This window comes from Dryas octopetala, chromosome 8, assembly GCF_963921425.1.
Source record: "Dryas octopetala chromosome 8, drDryOcto1.1, whole genome shotgun sequence".
NCBI classification, from domain to species: Eukaryota; Viridiplantae; Streptophyta; class Magnoliopsida; order Rosales; family Rosaceae; genus Dryas; species Dryas octopetala.
In genome coordinates this window covers 2,952,979-2,972,878 of record NC_141373.1, presented here as the reverse complement: position 1 = coordinate 2,972,878, position 19,900 = coordinate 2,952,979, and the positions used below count along the sequence as shown (strand labels likewise).

The 19,900-nt window shown below is 35.1% G+C and overlaps 3 protein-coding genes across 3 annotated transcripts; 1 reads left to right on the top strand and 2 right to left on the bottom strand.

Annotated features, from left to right (window-relative positions):
• Positions 1–4,517: 4,517 nt before the first annotated feature.
• Positions 4,518–10,304, bottom strand: LOC147276016 (RNI-like superfamily protein). The gene is made up of 17 exons (XM_086253788.1): positions 10,190–10,304; positions 9,988–10,089; positions 9,804–9,906; positions 9,651–9,719; positions 9,440–9,556; positions 9,272–9,345; positions 9,033–9,132; positions 8,821–8,863; positions 8,391–8,453; positions 7,667–7,896; positions 6,955–7,075; positions 6,775–6,878; positions 6,487–6,600; positions 6,235–6,405; positions 5,998–6,141; positions 5,766–5,911; positions 4,518–4,935 (listed from the first exon to the last, which is right to left on the bottom strand). Exons 2-17 carry the CDS (start codon positions 10,064–10,066, stop codon positions 4,784–4,786), a joined length of 1,830 nt encoding a protein of 609 aa, XP_086109914.1. The 5' UTR covers positions 10,067–10,089; positions 10,190–10,304; the 3' UTR covers positions 4,518–4,783.
• Positions 10,305–10,756: 452 nt separating this feature from the next.
• On the bottom strand, positions 10,757–12,917 carry LOC147276015 (GDSL esterase/lipase At4g28780-like). Its single transcript, XM_086253717.1, has 3 exons — positions 12,534–12,917; positions 11,785–12,027; positions 10,757–11,309 (listed from the first exon to the last, which is right to left on the bottom strand). Exons 1-3 carry the CDS (start codon positions 12,915–12,917, stop codon positions 10,824–10,826), a joined length of 1,113 nt encoding a protein of 370 aa, XP_086109843.1. The 3' UTR covers positions 10,757–10,823.
• Positions 12,918–14,726: 1,809 nt separating this feature from the next.
• LOC147276014 (tetraspanin-18-like) lies at positions 14,727–18,095 on the top strand. Its single transcript, XM_086253965.1, has 6 exons — positions 14,727–15,402; positions 15,650–15,749; positions 16,301–16,381; positions 16,484–16,588; positions 17,109–17,309; positions 17,675–18,095. Exons 1-6 carry the CDS (start codon positions 15,083–15,085, stop codon positions 17,747–17,749), a joined length of 882 nt encoding a protein of 293 aa, XP_086110091.1. The 5' UTR covers positions 14,727–15,082; the 3' UTR covers positions 17,750–18,095.
• The last annotated feature ends 1,805 nt before the right edge of the window (positions 18,096–19,900 follow it).

Below are 19,900 nucleotides of genomic sequence, written 5' to 3'. Positions count from 1 at the left end.
AAACTAAATGTGAGATAAGTGCACTACCATATTTAGGGCCAGTTTGGTATTGCTGTGTGAAAAAACAGTTGTGAGGTAAAACAACTGTGAAGTAAAGTCAGCTGTAAAGTAAAGCAGCTGAATGTTTGGTAAAGTATGTTTTCAAAAGTGCTGTGAGTGCAAAAAATAGTATTAAAGTGTTTGGTAAATGCTAATGTAAAAGTGCTGTGACTGTGAATAATTACTAAAATAGACATGATACTAAAAGTGTCTTTCACTTATTTGTTTGGTAAAAATAACATGTGTTTTACTTGTTTTTTAAATTTTTGGCTACAAATTTTTATTAGCATTAATTTTTCTAAGAACACATTATTAAATAAGTATGTCTATTATTTTTTTAGGTATATTATAATTTTAACCGTGCAAATAAAATATTATAATTAATTATCACAATATAAAATATAACTAACAATGGACATATTTTTAAATTTAAAATAAAAAATTTAAAATATAGAAATCAATGAGGATATTATGGGTAAAATAAAATATTCATTGTTGCTGTGATTCACTGCAGCTTTCAAAAGCACCTAGAAACCTGCTTTCTGTTTTTGTTGTGGGGAGTTGAGAATTGTGGGAAAAAGCAGTTTTTAATTTTTTTACCAAACACCAAAACTGCTGTAAGTGATTGAGAATTGTCATCCACAGCAGCTTTTGGGTCTTCCACCGCAATCCCAAACGGGGCCTTACAGTAATGATATATTTACTAATCCGTAATTTAAATTCAATTCCTTAAAAATCAAGAGTTGGATTCCGATTATGAATTACTTTTGTGTTTACTAATCATATGAGAATAAAAAAACAAATGAAACTCACAGAATATCAGGAATTTAATTCTTTATTTTAGAGGAATTAGATTCTTGGGTAACGGTGGTATTTTGATTCCTTATTTTGGAGAAATTCAATTTTTTTTCTCATTATACCCTCACATTATTAAATATCATATAAAATCATTTATTTAGAAAAAAGACATTTTAGTAATTAGATGCCCACATAATATCATTCTTATTCTGATTCTAGATAGTTTAGTAAACAGATTCAATGAGAATATAATTTATCCTCAATCTAATTCCTCATCAATTCAATTCCTCTTAATCGGATTATGGATTAGTAAAGAAGCACTTGAAAGGGGTTTAAGGTGCATTAATATTTTGATGTTGTGAGACTGTTAATCATTGTCATTGTTATAACATTTTTTTGAGAAAAACATCCCTACAACATGAATATGACTGATTTTATATCTCAAACCAATAATATCACAACACTTATGTTTTTAATTTTTTATACTTCATCACATAACAATTTTTTAAATTTCAAGACATAAATCATCTCTTGGAATGTCAAGTCAACTCATATCCTTATTATAGGCAAGTTTTTATTTTTTATTTTTTTTATCAACAGTCTAATAAATTATTGATTGTTTTGCCTAACATAATTGATCAAAACCGTCAAATGGTATGATATGTTCTGATTACAAATTTAAATTTGGTTCCTTTAAAACATTGAGCTCACCTCTCTAACCATTGAATGATTCTCGAACCCTTCACGAGCCGTCAATAACCATTTAATCTCTTGATATCTAGTCTTCTCTTTGTGGAAAGAGAAAATGAGATCAAATTTCATAGACTAATTATTGGTTAATTAAAAAAAAAAAGTGTTTGAAGCCTATCGGTTTAAACACTATAGTCCGGGGGGTTATATTTTTAAGACACTAAAAATGACTAAAGCCTTTGCTAGAATAATAAATGTAATAATTTTCAAAATTTATAGTCAAGTTGTATTTAAAATTTGTTGTGTGAAAAATTGGGTATATTATTTTTTATTTTTTTTATATATATCTAGATTTTGCCATTCTTAAATTCTCAGGTTTCGTTGTCATTTAATGCGACCCTTGGTTAGGCCAAATCTTAATGCTTAGATGTTAACTTCAAGTATGACCTGAGACAGCAACAGGCTCATTAAAAGTTTTTATGTTATTAACATTTTCTTGTAAAGTTTGATGTGTAATACCACTTGATGGATTTCTTTTTGGTTTATTAATCAATTATGATATATGGGTCATTGTTTTTAAGGAGGCATACAATCACCAATTAGGCTTTTATTCCAGCCACATGATGAATGATCTCACCTAAACATTTAGGCAGCCAAAGGCCCAAAGTAATAGGCTTTTACGAAAATGCAATGGTAAGTCACTTCCTAACAGTCTTTTGGGAAAAAAACATAGCTTAAGGTGAAAATTGGTTATTGATGAATCTTTTAACGAATAAGTTTTTAAAAGTCAACAAAAAATTATTAATTAGTAACATTTTAAATGGTTAAATTTAGAGAAATAGTTGTTTCTTACTCTTCACATTGTATTTTTGTCGGAAAATAACACACCCGAAGGCACAATATTGCATTTTGACCTGACCCAGGCCAAAATTTTATGTCAAACAATGCTTAAATAGGATTTAATTATAGTGACTATCCCACAAAACAAAAGTAACCTTTTCCCTTCCAAAGCATTGCTTGTTCCTCCCTGGCTCTCACATGGTCCCATGTGTGAAGAATCCACAATACTCATATGAGAGAAATAGACTATACATCAAAAAAGTAATGAATAATATTTTTTTTTTCTGCTTAAAGTATAATTTGTGTCACATGTTGAGGCAAAAATTGTTCCGTTAGCTAGAAAAAGCGAGTAATATTTGTTCAGAAGATCGATTGCCAGCTATTCTTATATGTTTCTGAAGACGAATTATTATATTGTTAGCAAAGCAAGCATTTTATAATTGAAAACGTTTTCTTTGTTTCGTATTGATCATTCAATCAATATGAGACCTCAACAAAAAAGGAACATAAACAAACATGTTGGGGGGAATAATGTTTGTTCTACCATAATTAATTCATGTTAATTTATTCTTAATTGTGTTCCATCAAATGAAACTGGAAATCCATGCAAAGGTTGTCTGTACTCTATAGAATGGCATTGAGTAGGCTATAAAGCCTATAATATATATTTATTTTAACAAGCACTGCATTACTTAATGACTGTTAAACCTTGGTATCTGATAGTCCAACCGTTTAATATATTTCAAAATGCAGAAATAATCAAATGGGGCATATAGGGAGAAAAACACCGGAATGAGGCGTGAGCGGAGAAAAATAGATTAAGATTATAATAAGTTAAGAATTGGGCTATTGTTTTGACTAATCCCTCTTAATATAACCCCAAAAAAAGTTTGGTAATAAAATGAGTATGGAAGTTCGAATTCTCATAAGCACAAAAACACCCGAACTTACTTGGGACGGGTCCTGCGTAAGTTTCATTTTATATGTGAGTGTTGAAAAAGACCTTTTTGTCCTTAAAAAAAAAGTATTTTTCAACCTGTATCAAGCGATTTTGTTGATATGTTGGCTGCTTGAAGTCTCGACCCATGATAATGAGAGAGAGATAATCCAGCTAAAACTGATAATCAGTTTAACCAGAAATGAGTGACAAATAATTTGTTCACGGGTCATTCAAAGGCATCATAATCCAATGTTTGTTAAATGAGATTAAGAAGGGATAAGTTTATATAAAAAGGGGATGATTGAAACGGCTCAAATAAGAAAAAAAGCCTAACTTCATGACAAAGCCTAGCCAACAACCTCTTTGGGACAGCGCGCACTAAAAAGAAGGGGACACTAAAGTGGTCCACTTTGCTTGCTTTATGATGTTCATGTTAGGTTAGTCATACATGCATGATGCATATACTATTATACTAATACTAAATGCATAAATCAAAGTGGATGATATATGCAATATGTTATAAATAGTTTGACCCTTTACAGCTTGGCTGATTAGGGTTGTTGGGTAAGCTTGAGTTGGGTTATGCACCACCCCACGAGGACCAATGCTTAACATAAATATGTTCTTCTTGATCAAAGCTTTGATCAAGAGATTGAGATTGTAAAACTTTGGGCATGTACAACAATGGAGAAAAAGAGAGCTATCATACCACACCCTTTTTGTTATGGTTCCATTTTTTGCGATGGATGTGATGATGGGTACATAGAACACAATAAGGTAGCCCATACCCTTGTATCTTGGTGCTAATGAGTAGTGGCAATAATTTACTACTTTTGGAAATGGTTTCATTTCCAGCCATGGATGTGGCTACTACATAAAACACAATAGCCTTTAACTTTTTATGGCAGGTCCAAACTCAAGAAGTTAAAGGAATGAGCTAAACTATTCCAATAGGTATAAAATAAAAATTAAGTATCAACATAATCCGCAATTAGGAATGAGCTAAACTATTCGAAGAGTAATGCCAGGTGGAATGCATTATTTGATCACACTATGCGATCGTTAGTTTGTACCTGTCACATTAATTGTTATAATCAACCGTTAATTGACACATCAAACTACTACGTAACTGTGAATAGAAATCATGTGTAAAACCAATGACTGGAGGTCAGGTTTCTTTTCCCACAAAATACTGAAAAGTGCAAACCAATCAGCCATTGAACTTGTTTGATATAAGAATATGCGCAACAGCACAAAATTTGACAACACTTCGAATGAATCAAACTAATACATATGGACGGCAAGAAATGAAAACTGAGGCCTATATTCGCTTGATGTAATTACAGTAAGAAAGGTAGATAAGCAATATACACATAATTTTGTAGCTCAGCGATGAAGCTTTGGCAACTTCAATGGGTTAATTTGTATAACAGGAGTTGGATAAGAATAGAGAGTGAGCCAACCCATCTACGTAGTTTAAGGATCATCGTCATAAGGAGCTTCTGGAGTTGGTGATGACAAAAGAATCAAAATGGGTCTTCCATTACATTGGATGTCGGTGAGCATAGAAGCATAAACTGGTTGATAGTCCCAAGTATTTCCCCTCAAGTCCAAACGCTCAAGATTACCTAATAAATAAAGGTTACTTAAAACTCCAAGTTTTCCATTCAATTGTAGCAGCAGGCACAACAGAGGCTTATAAGTCATATATAGGCATATAAAACTCCAAGTTTTCCATTCACACCTGTTTCTTGTAATGTTCTAAAGAGAGGCAACAGTTTCTATTCACATAAAAATGCATAAGGTGCTAATTTTTTATGACTTGTGCCCCACCTTCAAAACAACTGCTAGTTTGGTATTTATAGGCTTCTGCAACAGACACAACTAAAAGTAATCCAACAGCAGTCCCTCTCTTTGCTCAAACTTCAAAGCAATGTGAGATTTGGACGAAAGACCTTTCATCTAAACAGTTTTGGATGCAGTTCTTCTAAATAATGTAACTGTAATACATCATATGCATCCTTGTAACTCTGGATGGAGCAGTGCACAGTGCAACCATTCACAAAAAAAGTGTTGTGATTTTTTTTGGACGATAGTGTTGTGATTCACTATATGTTAAAAGGCTATGACTATGAAACAACTGAATTACCAGCCCCACCTGTATGCCCCATTAACCTCCTAGCCTTTATATTTCTTTTGATAGGATCCTGACTTTATATTTCTCAACATCAATCTCATGACCACATAACAGCGAACACAAATAATATATTTTCAGTTTATGGGGTGGGCTCTGCGAAGCAAAGTAAATCTTTTACTGAAAGTGAACATTTGATCAATTAGGCAGCCTGAATTGTTTAGTAATGCAAATACCAATGATAATGAAACTTGAGGCAGCACAAAGTTAATGGTTCAGACGGCATTGACTACTAAATAGACTCTCGGTATAGTAAATAAATACCTTTAGCAGCTTTAAGGGCAGAGCATATGATGGTCAAGGATTCCACAGGCATGAGATTGTATGAAGCATTGACTGTAACAAGTTCTGGAGCCCTCGATATGAGCTTTGAGACAAAATTTGCAGTTTCAATTCCTCCACGGTTTTTGCTACACATAATTTATTAACTTCATAAATTTCCTGGCATCAGCTACAACAAAAAATAGAAGAAAAGTATCTAGGAATTATTTTGAACCTTATGTTGATCTCAACTAGCTTCAAGTCCTTAGTTGCGCCTTCTTGTAGTTCCCGAAAACCAGATGAACCCAATCTAATATCTTCAACATTAAGTACTTGAATTGATGTAGACAAAAGTTTTCCCAAAGCTGCTGCTACTTGGCTTCATAATAGTGATTATCAAGCCAGTAAATCTTGAGAAAGAACGTAATAAATAAAGAAGTGTAACATCTAAGCCAAAATCGACCAGACAAACCTGCCAAGGTCATTATCAGCAACAGATAGAGACTTCAATGGTCTCTTTAGGGTTGAAAGGGTATTTATGAGTTGAGTCACTCCATGAAAGGAAAGCTCACAGCTTTCCAACACTAAATCAGCAAAGGGAGTACAGTTTTCAGAAGCTTCGACAAAATAGGGAATCAAACTCCTGAAACATTGATGGTATAGAATATTAGACCTTGTACCAAAAATGCTCAATGAATATGTGGGGATCGAAAATTCAACCAACCTGATTCCATCATCCCCAATAGGATTATCACTAATATCCAGGACCTCCAAGTTAGGCATATGAATGAGAGCATATCTAAGACCATCTGCGTCATCTTTATTTAGAATATTTCCCCTAAAATCAGATAAGAAAAATTAAAACCCACATATTTGTTTTCTTTTTCAACATAGGCTCTGTGTAGCAGCATGGAATACAACCAGTGGCATCAGGCTATTTCACAACTGTCATAAGTTTTTATTTTCAGGAATACAAATTTGCATAGAAGGCAAAGTATCTATAAATTGATACCTTAAATTGAGCACCCGTAATGATTGCAAGGACTTTCCAATTCCTAAAGGTGTTGGGGGGCCACTTGGTGATCTCCAATAGAGTTCAGAAAGCCAGCCTGATATCTGCACTTAATGTTAGTTTATGGTAATAGGATTTTAAAGACTAAGAAATTTTTTGAAAAGGAAATGCATCACTCACATAGTTATCAGAAAGGTCAAGGATGGATAGACAAGACGAAGCATTGAGAAGAGTACTAAAAACCATTTTTGCAAAATTGCGGCCAAGGTGGTTGTCAGAGAGTTTTAGAGAATGCAAGGACCTGACAGGAAAATAAGACAGATTTCAGAAGCACGAATATATGCCGTTGGAGAAATTCGATCATTAATCAAGATGCAAATGAATGCCCACAGATACATAGAATTCAAAAAAAGAAGGGGAGAAAAATGTTATAGTGATACATGCATCAAGATTTAAAACTTTTTGCAAATGGTTGTAAATGGCAGCACATTATATTATAGAAGTGATTAAACTAATTTTGTCTGTTCTTCTGTGCATGCTTCGGTCCAACAAGTTTTAAGTGCCCCTAGAATCATATTGGAAGTGCACTAAAGAAAACTAGGCATTAAAAAAACCTTGGTCAAAAAAATTGAATTCCAAACCCATAAAGCTCCGAGGCTAAAATCCCGAAAGGATCATAATAAAGTAAGTATACTTTTAAAACAAACAAGCCTCCAAACACCAGCTATGCAACATGATATTTATATATTAAGCAAAGCCATACATTTTTCTTGTTTATTTATATTTCAAGGTTTGTGATCTTTTGTACATGCCATTTTAACCAACAACAACACGCACTATACAACAATTGGATAGATTTAAGTGATACTAGAAATTGGAAAAACAGACATACCTTCCTGAGGACATAAATGACACAAGTCCAAGAGGTAAGGAAGCTGGGTTTGTTTCATGAAAACTTGATGTGCTGATTGAGAAGTTCTTTATCCCATGTGTTTGCACACTCTTTGTGGGTAGAGAACAACATATTGCATTAATAGAAGCTGAAGAAAGCTTGCAGTGAATGAATTCAAGTGATGTTAAACTTTCACTATTCTGATTCAGAAGTTTGCATAATCCATCAATCTGTAGAAATGTATATGACATCAGGCATTTGATAAAATCAGCACTTCGGCAGCTCAAACGAAGCATTTAGCATACACATAAACCGTGTGATCTCTCTATAACTTATTGACTATGGGATTGGCTACTAGGTACAAAATATAATCTGGAGAGGTACAGGGGAATCATATGAAATGAAGATTTCTATTTTATTTTGTGATTTGGTATAGTATGTACAACATATATTTTGGATCACGGGGGCAATATCTTTCCATGCATTTAACACATGACATCTTTTTAAAGGAGCTACCCACTTAGCCATCATCTCACTCACTCACAGAAAATTTTAAAAACGAGACAAGGCACTTAGAAGAAACAGCTTAAGGCTGCCTACTTGGCCACCTAAAGGATTTTCAGATAGTTTCCTCTTTTCTGGGGGAGTGGTCTGTCCTTGAGAAAAATACTTGTCCCATTGTAGCCTATATATTGAACATTCAAAGAGAAAGAACTGAGCTTACATGCTCCTTGGATCTGATCCACCGTAGTTCCAAGCTCTGCAATTTGCAGTTCCTCAATAAATGCTGCAACAGATTAGTATTACACTTATGCAAAGTGACTTGCCCACAAACCAATTCAAGCGATTAAGTTAAACAAGCATACAAGCATGCATATACGATAGGTACATTGAATTCAACTCAACAAAGCTTCTGTTTCAATTAATTGGGTACATTGTTGATCAGGTTATTTCTCACAACATCACTAATGTCTTTTTTTTTTGGACAGATTAAGCATAGCATGCCTCACAAGCTTTCATAACAGAGCACCTATAATAGATGCTTAAGATTTTTATATTTAGGAAATTAGTTAAAAGACCCCTTCTTTTTCAGATTTTAATACAGAGTGTTCTCCAAATGTTATTGGCATCTTCACATGAGTAGAGTAACTTACAGAAATTTCTCCACCACAGAGAACATTTTGAAGTCTCAGGCATCTGCATAAATATACGAACACGATGTAAAAAGATAATGTTTGCATAAAGGGAAAAAAAATAAGAGGATGGGGATATATAAATGTATATAGACAAGTAAATAATGTTTGACCATGCGACCATCCCACCAGTTTGGAAGGACATAGGACTATGCCCTCATAATTACACGTACCTAGCATAATAACCAAATTGTTGGCAATGGTCATATAGCTTGGAACCACAAGTTGAATTATCCACGTAACCCTTATAACCTATCAATTCCAAAATAGTGTCTGCATAGAAGAAAAATATGATTAGATAAACCACATACCAGATTAGCAAGACTATCAGTGAATGCAAAAAGACACCTCTTCTAAAGACACATATTCAAATGTACTTCAAATGCTATTCAAGCACCCTAGTAGCTAGTACCTGAAATCTTGATTTCACAAAGGCACCCATCAAATGAGGGCAGTGAAGCTATCTCTGCTACTTCATCTAGGCAACTGTTCTCCATGGTTTCATAACAAAAAATTGCCAAATGATCCATGAACAAAAAATAGTAACCACTATTCTTTCGATAAAAAAAAAAAGGCATACTCTTGCAGATGCGTTTCCCAATACATCTGTTGCCAGTCATGCGGATCAATCCCGTTTCCAAGCTCCGGCCACCGCGACTTAAACAAATTTCTCCATGCCGTGTCAAAATTCGAACACCTGCAACAAAATTTAGGCATTTTCATAGTTTTATTAATGCCTTTCTACATTCAACCAAACAAAGAATACATAAAATACTCAAATTCTTCCAGACCTTCCACGCTTTCTACCATTTCTGAGGCCTCCATCGGCAAACTCATGGTCGTCTCGGTCCTGAAAAGGCCTGCTTGAACAAGAAATCGGATAATATTCCACAAAAAATTAGAAATTTAAATTTTTTTGCGAACTTTGATCAGTTTCGACGTACACTGCGGTCTGTAGCTTTTCTAAGGCCAATGGAGGTAACCGCAAAACTAAAATATCGAACAAGTCCCAAGGAAGCTCATGCATAATCGGCAACAGATCATCGCCTGCAAATCGAAATCAGCCATTTTTTGAAGTAAATGCAGGTTTTATGCAAATCCGGCGAAGCTGAAATTTCAGAAAATTACCGCGAAGCAGTTCGTTTTTAACTGCCTCTACGCACAAGGAGATCAGAGATGGAGTTTCTGGTATTTCACTTTCACTCATGCTTAAGAATAATCAATCCGAATCTGCGATATTATTCAAAAACAAAAATTAATTTGTGAGACAGTGAGAGATTATCAAAGTTGTTAACTTGAATTCGTTGGAATTATATATTATAGAACTCACCAGGAATTACTGTTTCGGTGCTTTACTTAGCGCGTTCGAGTAGAAGAAGAAGAAGAAGCTTTGGGTTCGTAATGAGTCAAGCAAGAGTTGCTGGTTCGTAATGAGTCAAGCAAGAGTTCCTGAGATGTTAGCATATTCTAAGCCCATTGGAAATTTGGCCCATTTTGAAGCCCATGTATGAACGGATTCGGATATTTTACTTGTTTGTCGGCTCTAAGTATTAACATGATAAGAATGGCTTGGTTTGCATTAATAATACTTAGAATATAGGGCTTGTACAATATCGCACTGAATAATAATGATTATCAGTTCTATTATCTACCAAGCCAGGAACACTTCACTGTGGATGAGATCATGAGATTCTACGGTTTATTGAAAAGTGCAGGTCCAGTTCTTCATATATATTGGGCACTGTTTATGTGCATTAATGGGTTAATTAATTTGACAATGCACACCAGAATAAGCATTACAGAATCATCACAATTAATCATGCCAACAGCACTAGCTCAAGACAACATTAATACCAACTAAATTAAATAGCATACTATAATTAAGTCCATAACCACAGAAGATAGAAGCATATATACCAAACCAGGCAATACAAAAGAGCTAGAATCCTTAATTAAGTAATTAATTAGTTCCTGGAGTCCATGGCCATTATGGTGCTCAGGTTCATTGGGTGCATGTACTTGCTAGACCCGGTCATGATCTGCTGCACAATTAGCCGATTTGCACGCTCAGAGGGATGAAAAGCATCCCAAAACGCATAGGCATTCCGGTTCGGGCACAGGCTTGACAACGGGTTGCATTGGCCCACCCCTTTGTACGGTCCTTGACCGCAACATGCTACCTTGGATGTAACAAAACCAAATTTTTGGGGGTTGGTGATGAAGTTCATGTTCATTTCAAAGGCATTGGCAGCAACGAAAACATCTGCCCGGAGCTGGCTGTTGAGCCCTTGGATCATCTGAACCAGCTCCGGGTTGAAGATCGCTGCTGCCTGTTGGAGTTCAGGTGCGCATTCGCCATTTCGACTCCATTGGGCTAACTCTGCTGGAACACAGCCCAATGGTCCTGTGCCGGTCACCATGACCCTGCGGGCACCTAATCGGTAGAGTCTCTGCAATTAATGTCACAAACGTTCATTTTTAGAATAGTTTCATTTACAAAATTACTTAATTAATTTGTGTCTCTACTCTCTAGCAAATTAATTTTTGAGATTTATTTTGATGTCTCTAGCAAGGCTTTGGGGGTAGTTACTATATATAGTGACTTGTGAGAACACCCATATATGAATTATACATACATAATTAGGGGTCATTTTTAGGAAGTTTTGACCCTCTCGTGGGATTGCCTATAAAAGTGAAAAAGTCTATGCATGTCTGTCGAGTATTAATTACTATGTACTATATGTGAAGACCATATAAATGCTTTGAATCCCTCCCACCAAACAAGTCTTTGTCATAACTCATCACCAACTCATCACCAGATTCACCAAACACACATATATACACATTAATTTGATCACCAAAACTTCCAAAAAAAGAAATTAACATGTAATTAATTAAGTAGTTAATGAAAATATGATTACGTACCAAGAGAATTTTGCGGTACTCGGAGATGAGGTAACGGGAGTAATCAGGGATGGAGTATTGGCGTGATCTTGCGGAGAAGGGCACCAAGAAATAGTTGTTAACGAAGTCGTTGCCACCGAGTGTTATGAGGAAAAGTGCATCGTTCACCACCCGAGTTGCCTGCGCTGCTCCCACGAGTGCACTCAGTCGTTGCTGGTATTGTTGGAAGTATTCAAACTGCCTGAAGATCCTTATTATGTTAACCTGCAAACACAATTGCAATTAATATATATATTTAATTAGGCCGGGTTTTCATTATGATTTTATTAAACATGTATATATGTTCTTCATAAGTCATGCATGACATGCAACAAGTAATTGGTTGATTTTCACATGTCAAACTCCATAATTTCTTAGACAATTACATTCAATCTCACTCTCACATACAACTTCATCGATCACATGTAGAGAGATAATATAGTATGAGCGTGATAAGTTAAATTGAATCTAGCTAGATCTTCTGAAAACGAAACTATTTGTCATGTTACAACTATTGACCTTAAAAACTTATGTTTTTAGAAAATGGCTTAACTATTGAAACTAATTTATCTGGTATGTTATAGTTATTGAGCTCAAAAAACTTACGTTTATATAAAGCTGGTTAACAATGTATATCAAACAAAGAGCTAGAGAAGATAATTTGATTATTAAAAAATGTATATAAACAATGTGGACGTTATATATGGCTATATATGTAGCTAGAGACATACAAATTGAATCCCAGTGTCATTGAGGATTCCAATTCCTGCAGAAGCAAAGTTGGCACCAACAAGTAGCTTTTGACCCGTGAGCTCAGTGCTCAAGTATGGCAATACCCGCTCGGACCCTATATGCTCACAGATAATGTCAGGGAGGTTCAAGCCATTGGAGAAGCGGCCGGTGGGGCGGTGGCTTGGAAAATCAATGCCGTAGGGAGGAGAGTCTGCACGTGCAGTGGTTGCCAAGTAGTTGTTGTTGCCACTGTCCACGAGCGAGTCTCCAAACACATAGAAAGCACGAGCTGCCTTGGCTTGTGGTGCAAGTATGACTGTGCCCATTGCCACTGCTATTAGGGCAACAGCCAGAGTGGTGCCAAAAACCCGAGGACTTGACATGGAAGCTAATGTTGTATGCTATGAATGTGGGATATAGCTTCAGTCGTATATATAAGGATGGTTTTATAGAGTTTAATAGTTGTGAGGGGGTTGTTGGGTTTGCTATGGGAATTAAATGTTAGTTGAGCGCCTGATCATAATAAATGAGCAGCTTGTTTTCTTTCATGTAAGTGATACTGTGAGAGGGAATGGTGGGACACAATGAGCAAAAGCAAGCTTATATAAGAGAACCAAGTCAAAGTCATATGAAAGCCCTCTCTATATATATAATAATTGATCATGTAATCGACACGTGTGAGAAGATAGTTATAAGAAGAACGTACAATATACTGCAATAATTTTTAAGCTAGCGGGTAGGGAAAAGTCATTTTCATTTATTTTATGACAATGTAATTATCAGACAGTACTTCTTGACATGCAAATTGCAACTGTAGGTTATTGGCTCGTGACTTACAGTACTAGCAACTAGCCAACAGCAGAAGCTTGAAAATTAGAAACCATGTGAATAACATAAATAGGTTGGCTTTGAGTTGCTGAAATTCACCTCTATCTTTGTGTCTGTGTTAATGGGCAACGTACACCACCAATATATGGATGTTTCAACTTTCAAGTCAAACTCCTTCGGTCCTTCATATCTGTACTTCATAGCTCATTTATCTATGGAGTTCTAGCTAGTACCATATATATTGGATGGAGGCTTGGAGATCATCATCTAACTCTTTTATGTGACTGTTACACTTATAAACATGAATGATTAACAATTGTTGATTAATGTGATTCAAACATTTATATATTAAACAAACCTCATATTATAGAACCTAAATTATTTTGAGCATGCATATGAATTATGGTATGGACAAAAAAAAACCCATCCTATTTTAAGCTAGTGTCAACCACTCAGTGAAAGACCATGTGGATGCATGCATTTATGCATATATGTTGAGGTGGGCTCACTTTGGTCCACTGTTCGTCTGTAAAGTCTAGAGCTGGGTTAGCTTTAGATTTTGAGACAATGAGATCCCAGCCCAGCACAAACCCATGTTTAATCCAGTAAAGTTTGATGGCCCAAAATGGGCCACAAGTTAGTAGTCATGTCCCTTATGAACCAAAGGCTTCTATTATTGTACCAAATTGATGTAACTCATTAAAATTCTTAACACTACTTCTTATTTTATTGTTGGATTTTTTTCATATTTAGTACCTGAATTTTGACCATTGTCTTAATGTAATACCTAAACTTTTATTTGTCCCAATTGAGTACCTAAACTTTTATTTTGTGTCTAATAGGTACCAAATGAATTTCTGTTAAAATTATCAACAAAAGTTAGGGGCAATATAGTCACTTCAAAAAATTTAAATTTATATTTAAATTTTTTTTGTTTGTTGTGTGTTTTTTTTTTAATAATTTTAAACATATAAAGAAAATAATTGAAATATACTTTGACTATATTGCCCCTAATTTTTATTGACAATTTTAACAAAAATTTATTTTGGTACCTATTAGACACAAAATAAAAGTTTAGGTACTCAATTGGAACAAATAAAAGTTTAGGTACCACATTAAGACAAGGGTCAAAGTTTAGGTACTAAATATGAAATAAACCCTTTATTGTTTTATTGATACAAGACAAGTGAATCAAATTGCTCTCTTTACTTTCTTGGCCAAAAAAAAAAATTGCTCTCTTTACTTATGAATCTCAAATTACTCTCTTTAAAATGATGCAATGGTTAAAGTTATGTTTTTTTTTTTGTGGAAATAATAGAACTTATAAAATACACGTGGATAAATGATTATCAACCGTTATTGACGGAATTAAGTACAACTGTACAACAGAAAACAGAAAGAAAAACATCAGCTTTCTTTTCTGTCTGCCTAATAAAAAACAGATTACGGTGGAAGCAACAAAAACACATTTTGACAGTGGGTGAATTTTGTGTGTTTTCAATTCAGGGCCTGAAGCCTGAAGGCCCTGAACTGCAAAAGTAGCATTAAAACCATTTTCAAAAATCAGTTGTTCTTACACCGTAAAAAACAGAAACGAAAATACAAAAAACATCAAAGCAAAAGCAAATACACGAGGAAACTTCCAGTTGCCACAATTTCCTGCCATAGCTGATTAGGGTTAAGGTTTCAACTCCAAATTTGCTTGCCTCAGAAACCCAGAATGCGGACCAATTGCTGCCACATATCCCTAGCTTTAGTGCTCAAATTCCTGAATTTTCTTCAAGCTTTCGTAGGGATCTCAATCTTAGTCTACTCGGCATGGATGCTCAACCAGTGGAACAATCAGCACATTCCCATAACCCCACCACCACCTTCAGCGCCTTCCCCAGACTCTTCTTCGTCTTTCTCCCTCTTCTTGAGCTCCGAAACGGCCCAGGTCTCTGATCAGATCACTCCGTTGGATTTTGCAGTCAATTTGGTCTCTGGGTTGGATGAAGGATTGGGGGTTGGATTGAATTCTTTGAAGCTTCCGGCGCCTTGGTAATTTCAAAGTCTCTGAATTTTACATATTCATTCTGGGTCATGTTTGATTTTGGTTTGAATTTGGGGATTTTTTGAGCTGGGTATTGAACGAACTTGCTTTCAATGAATATGTGCAGTTTGGTTGGCATTGGGAAATTAGGGTCTTGAGGGTGGTATTGAATATAGAACATTAAATGTTTGGTTGGAAACAAGTTTCCAGAGGGACCCATATGTTTATTCATTTGATGCTTTTTTCTTGGTGCAGGTTCATCTACTCTTTTATGGGATTGGGCGTTTTGCTCTGTTGCATTACTTTCATAGGTTGTATTGCAGCTGAAGCAATTAATGGCTGCTGCCTGTGTTTTGTATCCTTAACCTTTGCATCTTTCACTATTTTCAGCTAAGAAACTGTTCTACTTTTATCCCAACATTGCTTTGCTATAACTTCTGAACTTTATATTAACGTTTCTAGACCCATTGATATGGTAAGTTCATATTTTGGAGTTATAGAAAAAGAAAAGTAAGATGTTTACTTTATAAGTTTCCAGAAAGCAAAACACTTCAGCAAATTTTGTCAATCCCCATTTTAGTTGGAAGATTTTGTATTTAGAAACTAAATGAAATGCAGAAGAAGTTCCAACTCATCTTATTTTCACCTTATATTTCCCACCGAGTATTCCGGGGTCCACACAAAGTGTTGGTGGATAAGATTCATTAGAATATCTATATTGCATAATAAGAAGCTTTACCACAAGCTCTAAACTAAATGGTTTTTGAGGCATGAACTTGATGCAAAGTTCCAAAATGAACCCATCTTTTATGTCATGCAAGTTGAGTTAAATGAACTTGATTTTCGATCAACAATTTTTGTTTTGATTCTATATCCTACCTTTTCCTTAACCATTTGCAAAATTAGTACACTCTACTCATAGCGGTATTCACTCTACTAGAAGCAGCTTTGGTGGCATTCATTGGAATTGATCGCCGCTGGGAAAAGGTGCCTTTTTATAAAGAAAAATGAGTTCAATTATTTTTGTGCATGGTTTCCACCCTTCATGTCTGTCCTATAAAAATAACATGTTTCATCATACCTTTACAGGATCTTCCATTTGACCCAACTGGTGAACTTGAGAGTCTTCGATCCTTCATTGAAGAAAATATTGACATCTGTAAGTGGGTTGGGATCGCTGTTGTTGTTATACAGGTATGCCGCAGTCCACTATAGTGATGACATTTATCGTTCTCTTTATAATTGCATAGGATTAAAAGCCTCTTTCATTTTACATAAATTGTAACAAATTTTTTTGGACCAAAGGCACATTGAATGGCTAAGATAAGATTGCCCAAGATAACTTTGCTGACAACTTTTCAGCAGTTCTAAAAAATACTCTCTTATATGTGATATGTCAGAGCTAATTCGAGATGCTTTCATCTAAAAATCCAAAACTTGTGTTTCAATTTGTGTAACTTAAAGGGGCCTTGCTGATCCTGACCCAATCGCATTATTCCTTATACTACATTGATTAGAGATACTTCAAATTTAAGTTTCGTCAGTGAAGATGACTGTTCTGTTGAGTTTTTTTTCAGTACAGATGTCCATTTTTCTGCTTTCCAGGATCTGTTTTATTTTGTTTTTCCAAAAGCATGGGCGCCATTTAGAGCACTTCTGTTGATTATTGAATCTGGTGATTGTTTTTTTAAATTCATCTTTCTTGCAATGTCAGGCTTTATCTCTGCTACTAGCAATGATTCTGCGAGGCATGGTTTCTACTCGTAAAGCTGACTATGATGTTGAAGATGAGTATGATGCTAGGGGTAGAACTTGGGAGCCACTGCTAAATCAACAAAACCAAGCATCGGGTTCAACCAAGGGTGATGGGAGAGGGACTCACTCTGACATTTGGAGCTCACGGATAAGAGATAAGGTATTTTGTTTGAAGATTAGCCATAATCTATAAAGCTTATACTTTGATCCCTTATTTGTCATTAGCCAATCTAAATTTTGATATCTTTTTGATTGCCTCCCTCCCTCCCTCCCTCCTAGGTAAGTCTGACCAAGAAAAAAAAATAGAAAAAAGAAATATTAGGACAGAAGATGAATAATACTACTTGCTATAAGAAACCACAAGGACAATTAATTATTACTGTCATAAAGTTCTGTTATGACACCCGTGGATGCATGGAACCCTAGATAGAAAAATTTCTGAAGTTGTAGGCCTTCATTTCATTCTTCACAGAATTTTGAATATCTTCTCTTCTCTAATCATGGCATCGTTGTACTTCTGTGCAGTATGGATTGAGCTCTGGTGATAAATTCAATTCTGCGAATCAGAATGCATCAGTGACTATGAATTCCAGGCAGTGAAGACAGTTGAAGGTTTTCCATCTCAGATTCTCACAGATGAGAAAAATCCATCAGCAGTTTCCTCTGTTTTTCATTGACATTCATGTGTATATCAATGTTCTCTAGTTTCTAATGTTTTCTATTTTCCTTTCTAAATTTTGGGTTAATCAGTGGAGAAAGTAGTGGTGTATATATGTGTCTTCAAAAGTGTGTTTGCTTGGTTGCGTGATTTGCCTTATTGTATCAATTTGGGGATGTTTCTGACCAAGATGTTATGTCATTGATTTTAAAAGTACAAAGCTCGTGGTGGTTTATATACATTGTGACCATTCACAGGAATTTGAAAGTGGTTTATGCTTTTGGTTTAGTGTAATTTTTATTTTCTTTTCCTTCGCTGGATGTGATTTACTTTCGATAGAGATGTGGTACCAAAATGTGATTCTTCTAACATTACTTCGGATGAAACAACAAAGAATAAAACAAAACAATATCACTTAACACATGAATAAAACAAAACAAGAACACATGATACATGGCATTGATATTATGCATGCAATTGTACGTGAAAGATTCTCTTTTGCTACACACACACTTGTTCCTTTGATTTTCATATTTGCCGTGGGCCTGTGGCTTGTTACAGAGTTCAAGAACTTCATGACGATAATAATTCTTATTTGATTCCATGGGGGCATATGGAATCATAGATATCACGAGATCACTATTGCCTGTGTTCACTTTAACTACTACTACTTGGCTGGCCACTGCTACTCTGTAGTGTGGTCCTCTCTGCTACTCTGCTACCTACCAATATTCTTATTTTTCTTTCCTAATTACGAAATATTCTAATTTTTTTTATAAATATTTTTGTGTCATCATCTGGCCGCAAAAGCCCGATTGGTTGGAATTAAAAACGGTAACAGAGAAAAATTAGATAGATTCATAGATTTCAATGATCATGATTGACAATTGAAGCCTCGACCTTTCTTGGTTCATTGTGTTCCATAAGACCCTGCAATTCTTTCTCACCCTCACTTTCCCTCTCTCATACACCAAATCTTTGTCCCCTTCCTTCCATGTCCTTTATTAACTCTGTGATTTATTTTTATTTCTTTAATTTTTGGAAAAATGTTAACATGCAAGCAAACGTATTTTTTTTCAATTCGATGAGTTCACTTTTTCTATTCCTAGAATATAGAGTTTGGGTCACTAAATCTGCTGCATAAACGTAGTCGGTCTTTGATTTTTAACTTGTGAGGGCCTCACCCTTGTTTTTCTTCTAAGTTAATAATTATGGGATGCGACTCATACTTTTGTTTCTACCAGCTACGTACAGATGCCTCCTTTTTAATTACCCACTTGAGAAAAGGAATGTTCTTCTTGGAGAAATTCTTACGTTAGTAACTTAGTATACAAATTCTTCTACAGTACGGACACCATATGATATATAAACAGTAAGAAAATATATACCCTGATAGTGAAAAAGTGAACCCATAAATATCCAAAAGTTTTAAATTTCTTCCTTACAAACGTGATTATGTAACTGATATGTGAAAGTATATTGTGTGTGAGAGAAAAGTTGTATACGTATATAAAGATTGAAGTAATTTTCGTATCACACTAGTTATTTTCATTCGTTATATATGCCGTCACCAGCTCAGCTCTTCAACAGGATGTATGGGGAAGAGGCATGGAAAATACTAGAGCACATTATAAATACATTGGACCACAATCTGTTTTGGGGATGGACATACCATGTGAGAACATGGACAATATTATACCAAGTTACAAATCGTACAAGTATATGTCAACGAAAAATTGAAAAGCGGATGCAAATACTCCATTAATTCTTTTGCTGCTTTTGTTAGGAGTGAACTGTGCACAGCGCAATTAGACTGAAATGACCAAACAGAATACTTTTGGTTGTTTGTCTCGGCTACTATATTTCATTACCATCCCAATTAGCCTACATAAATTTGAACTAGGATGCTTCCATATATAACCCATATTATCACAAAAAACCTATCAATAATGCTAATGGCTAACTGTATCATATTTTTTTTTTTATCACATCTCTAATAGAAGTATGACTCACCTGTATAAGTAGATTTCACCATATACAAAAAAATGATGTCCCTAGCATTACTCATACTCTACATTCGAGATACCGCGTCC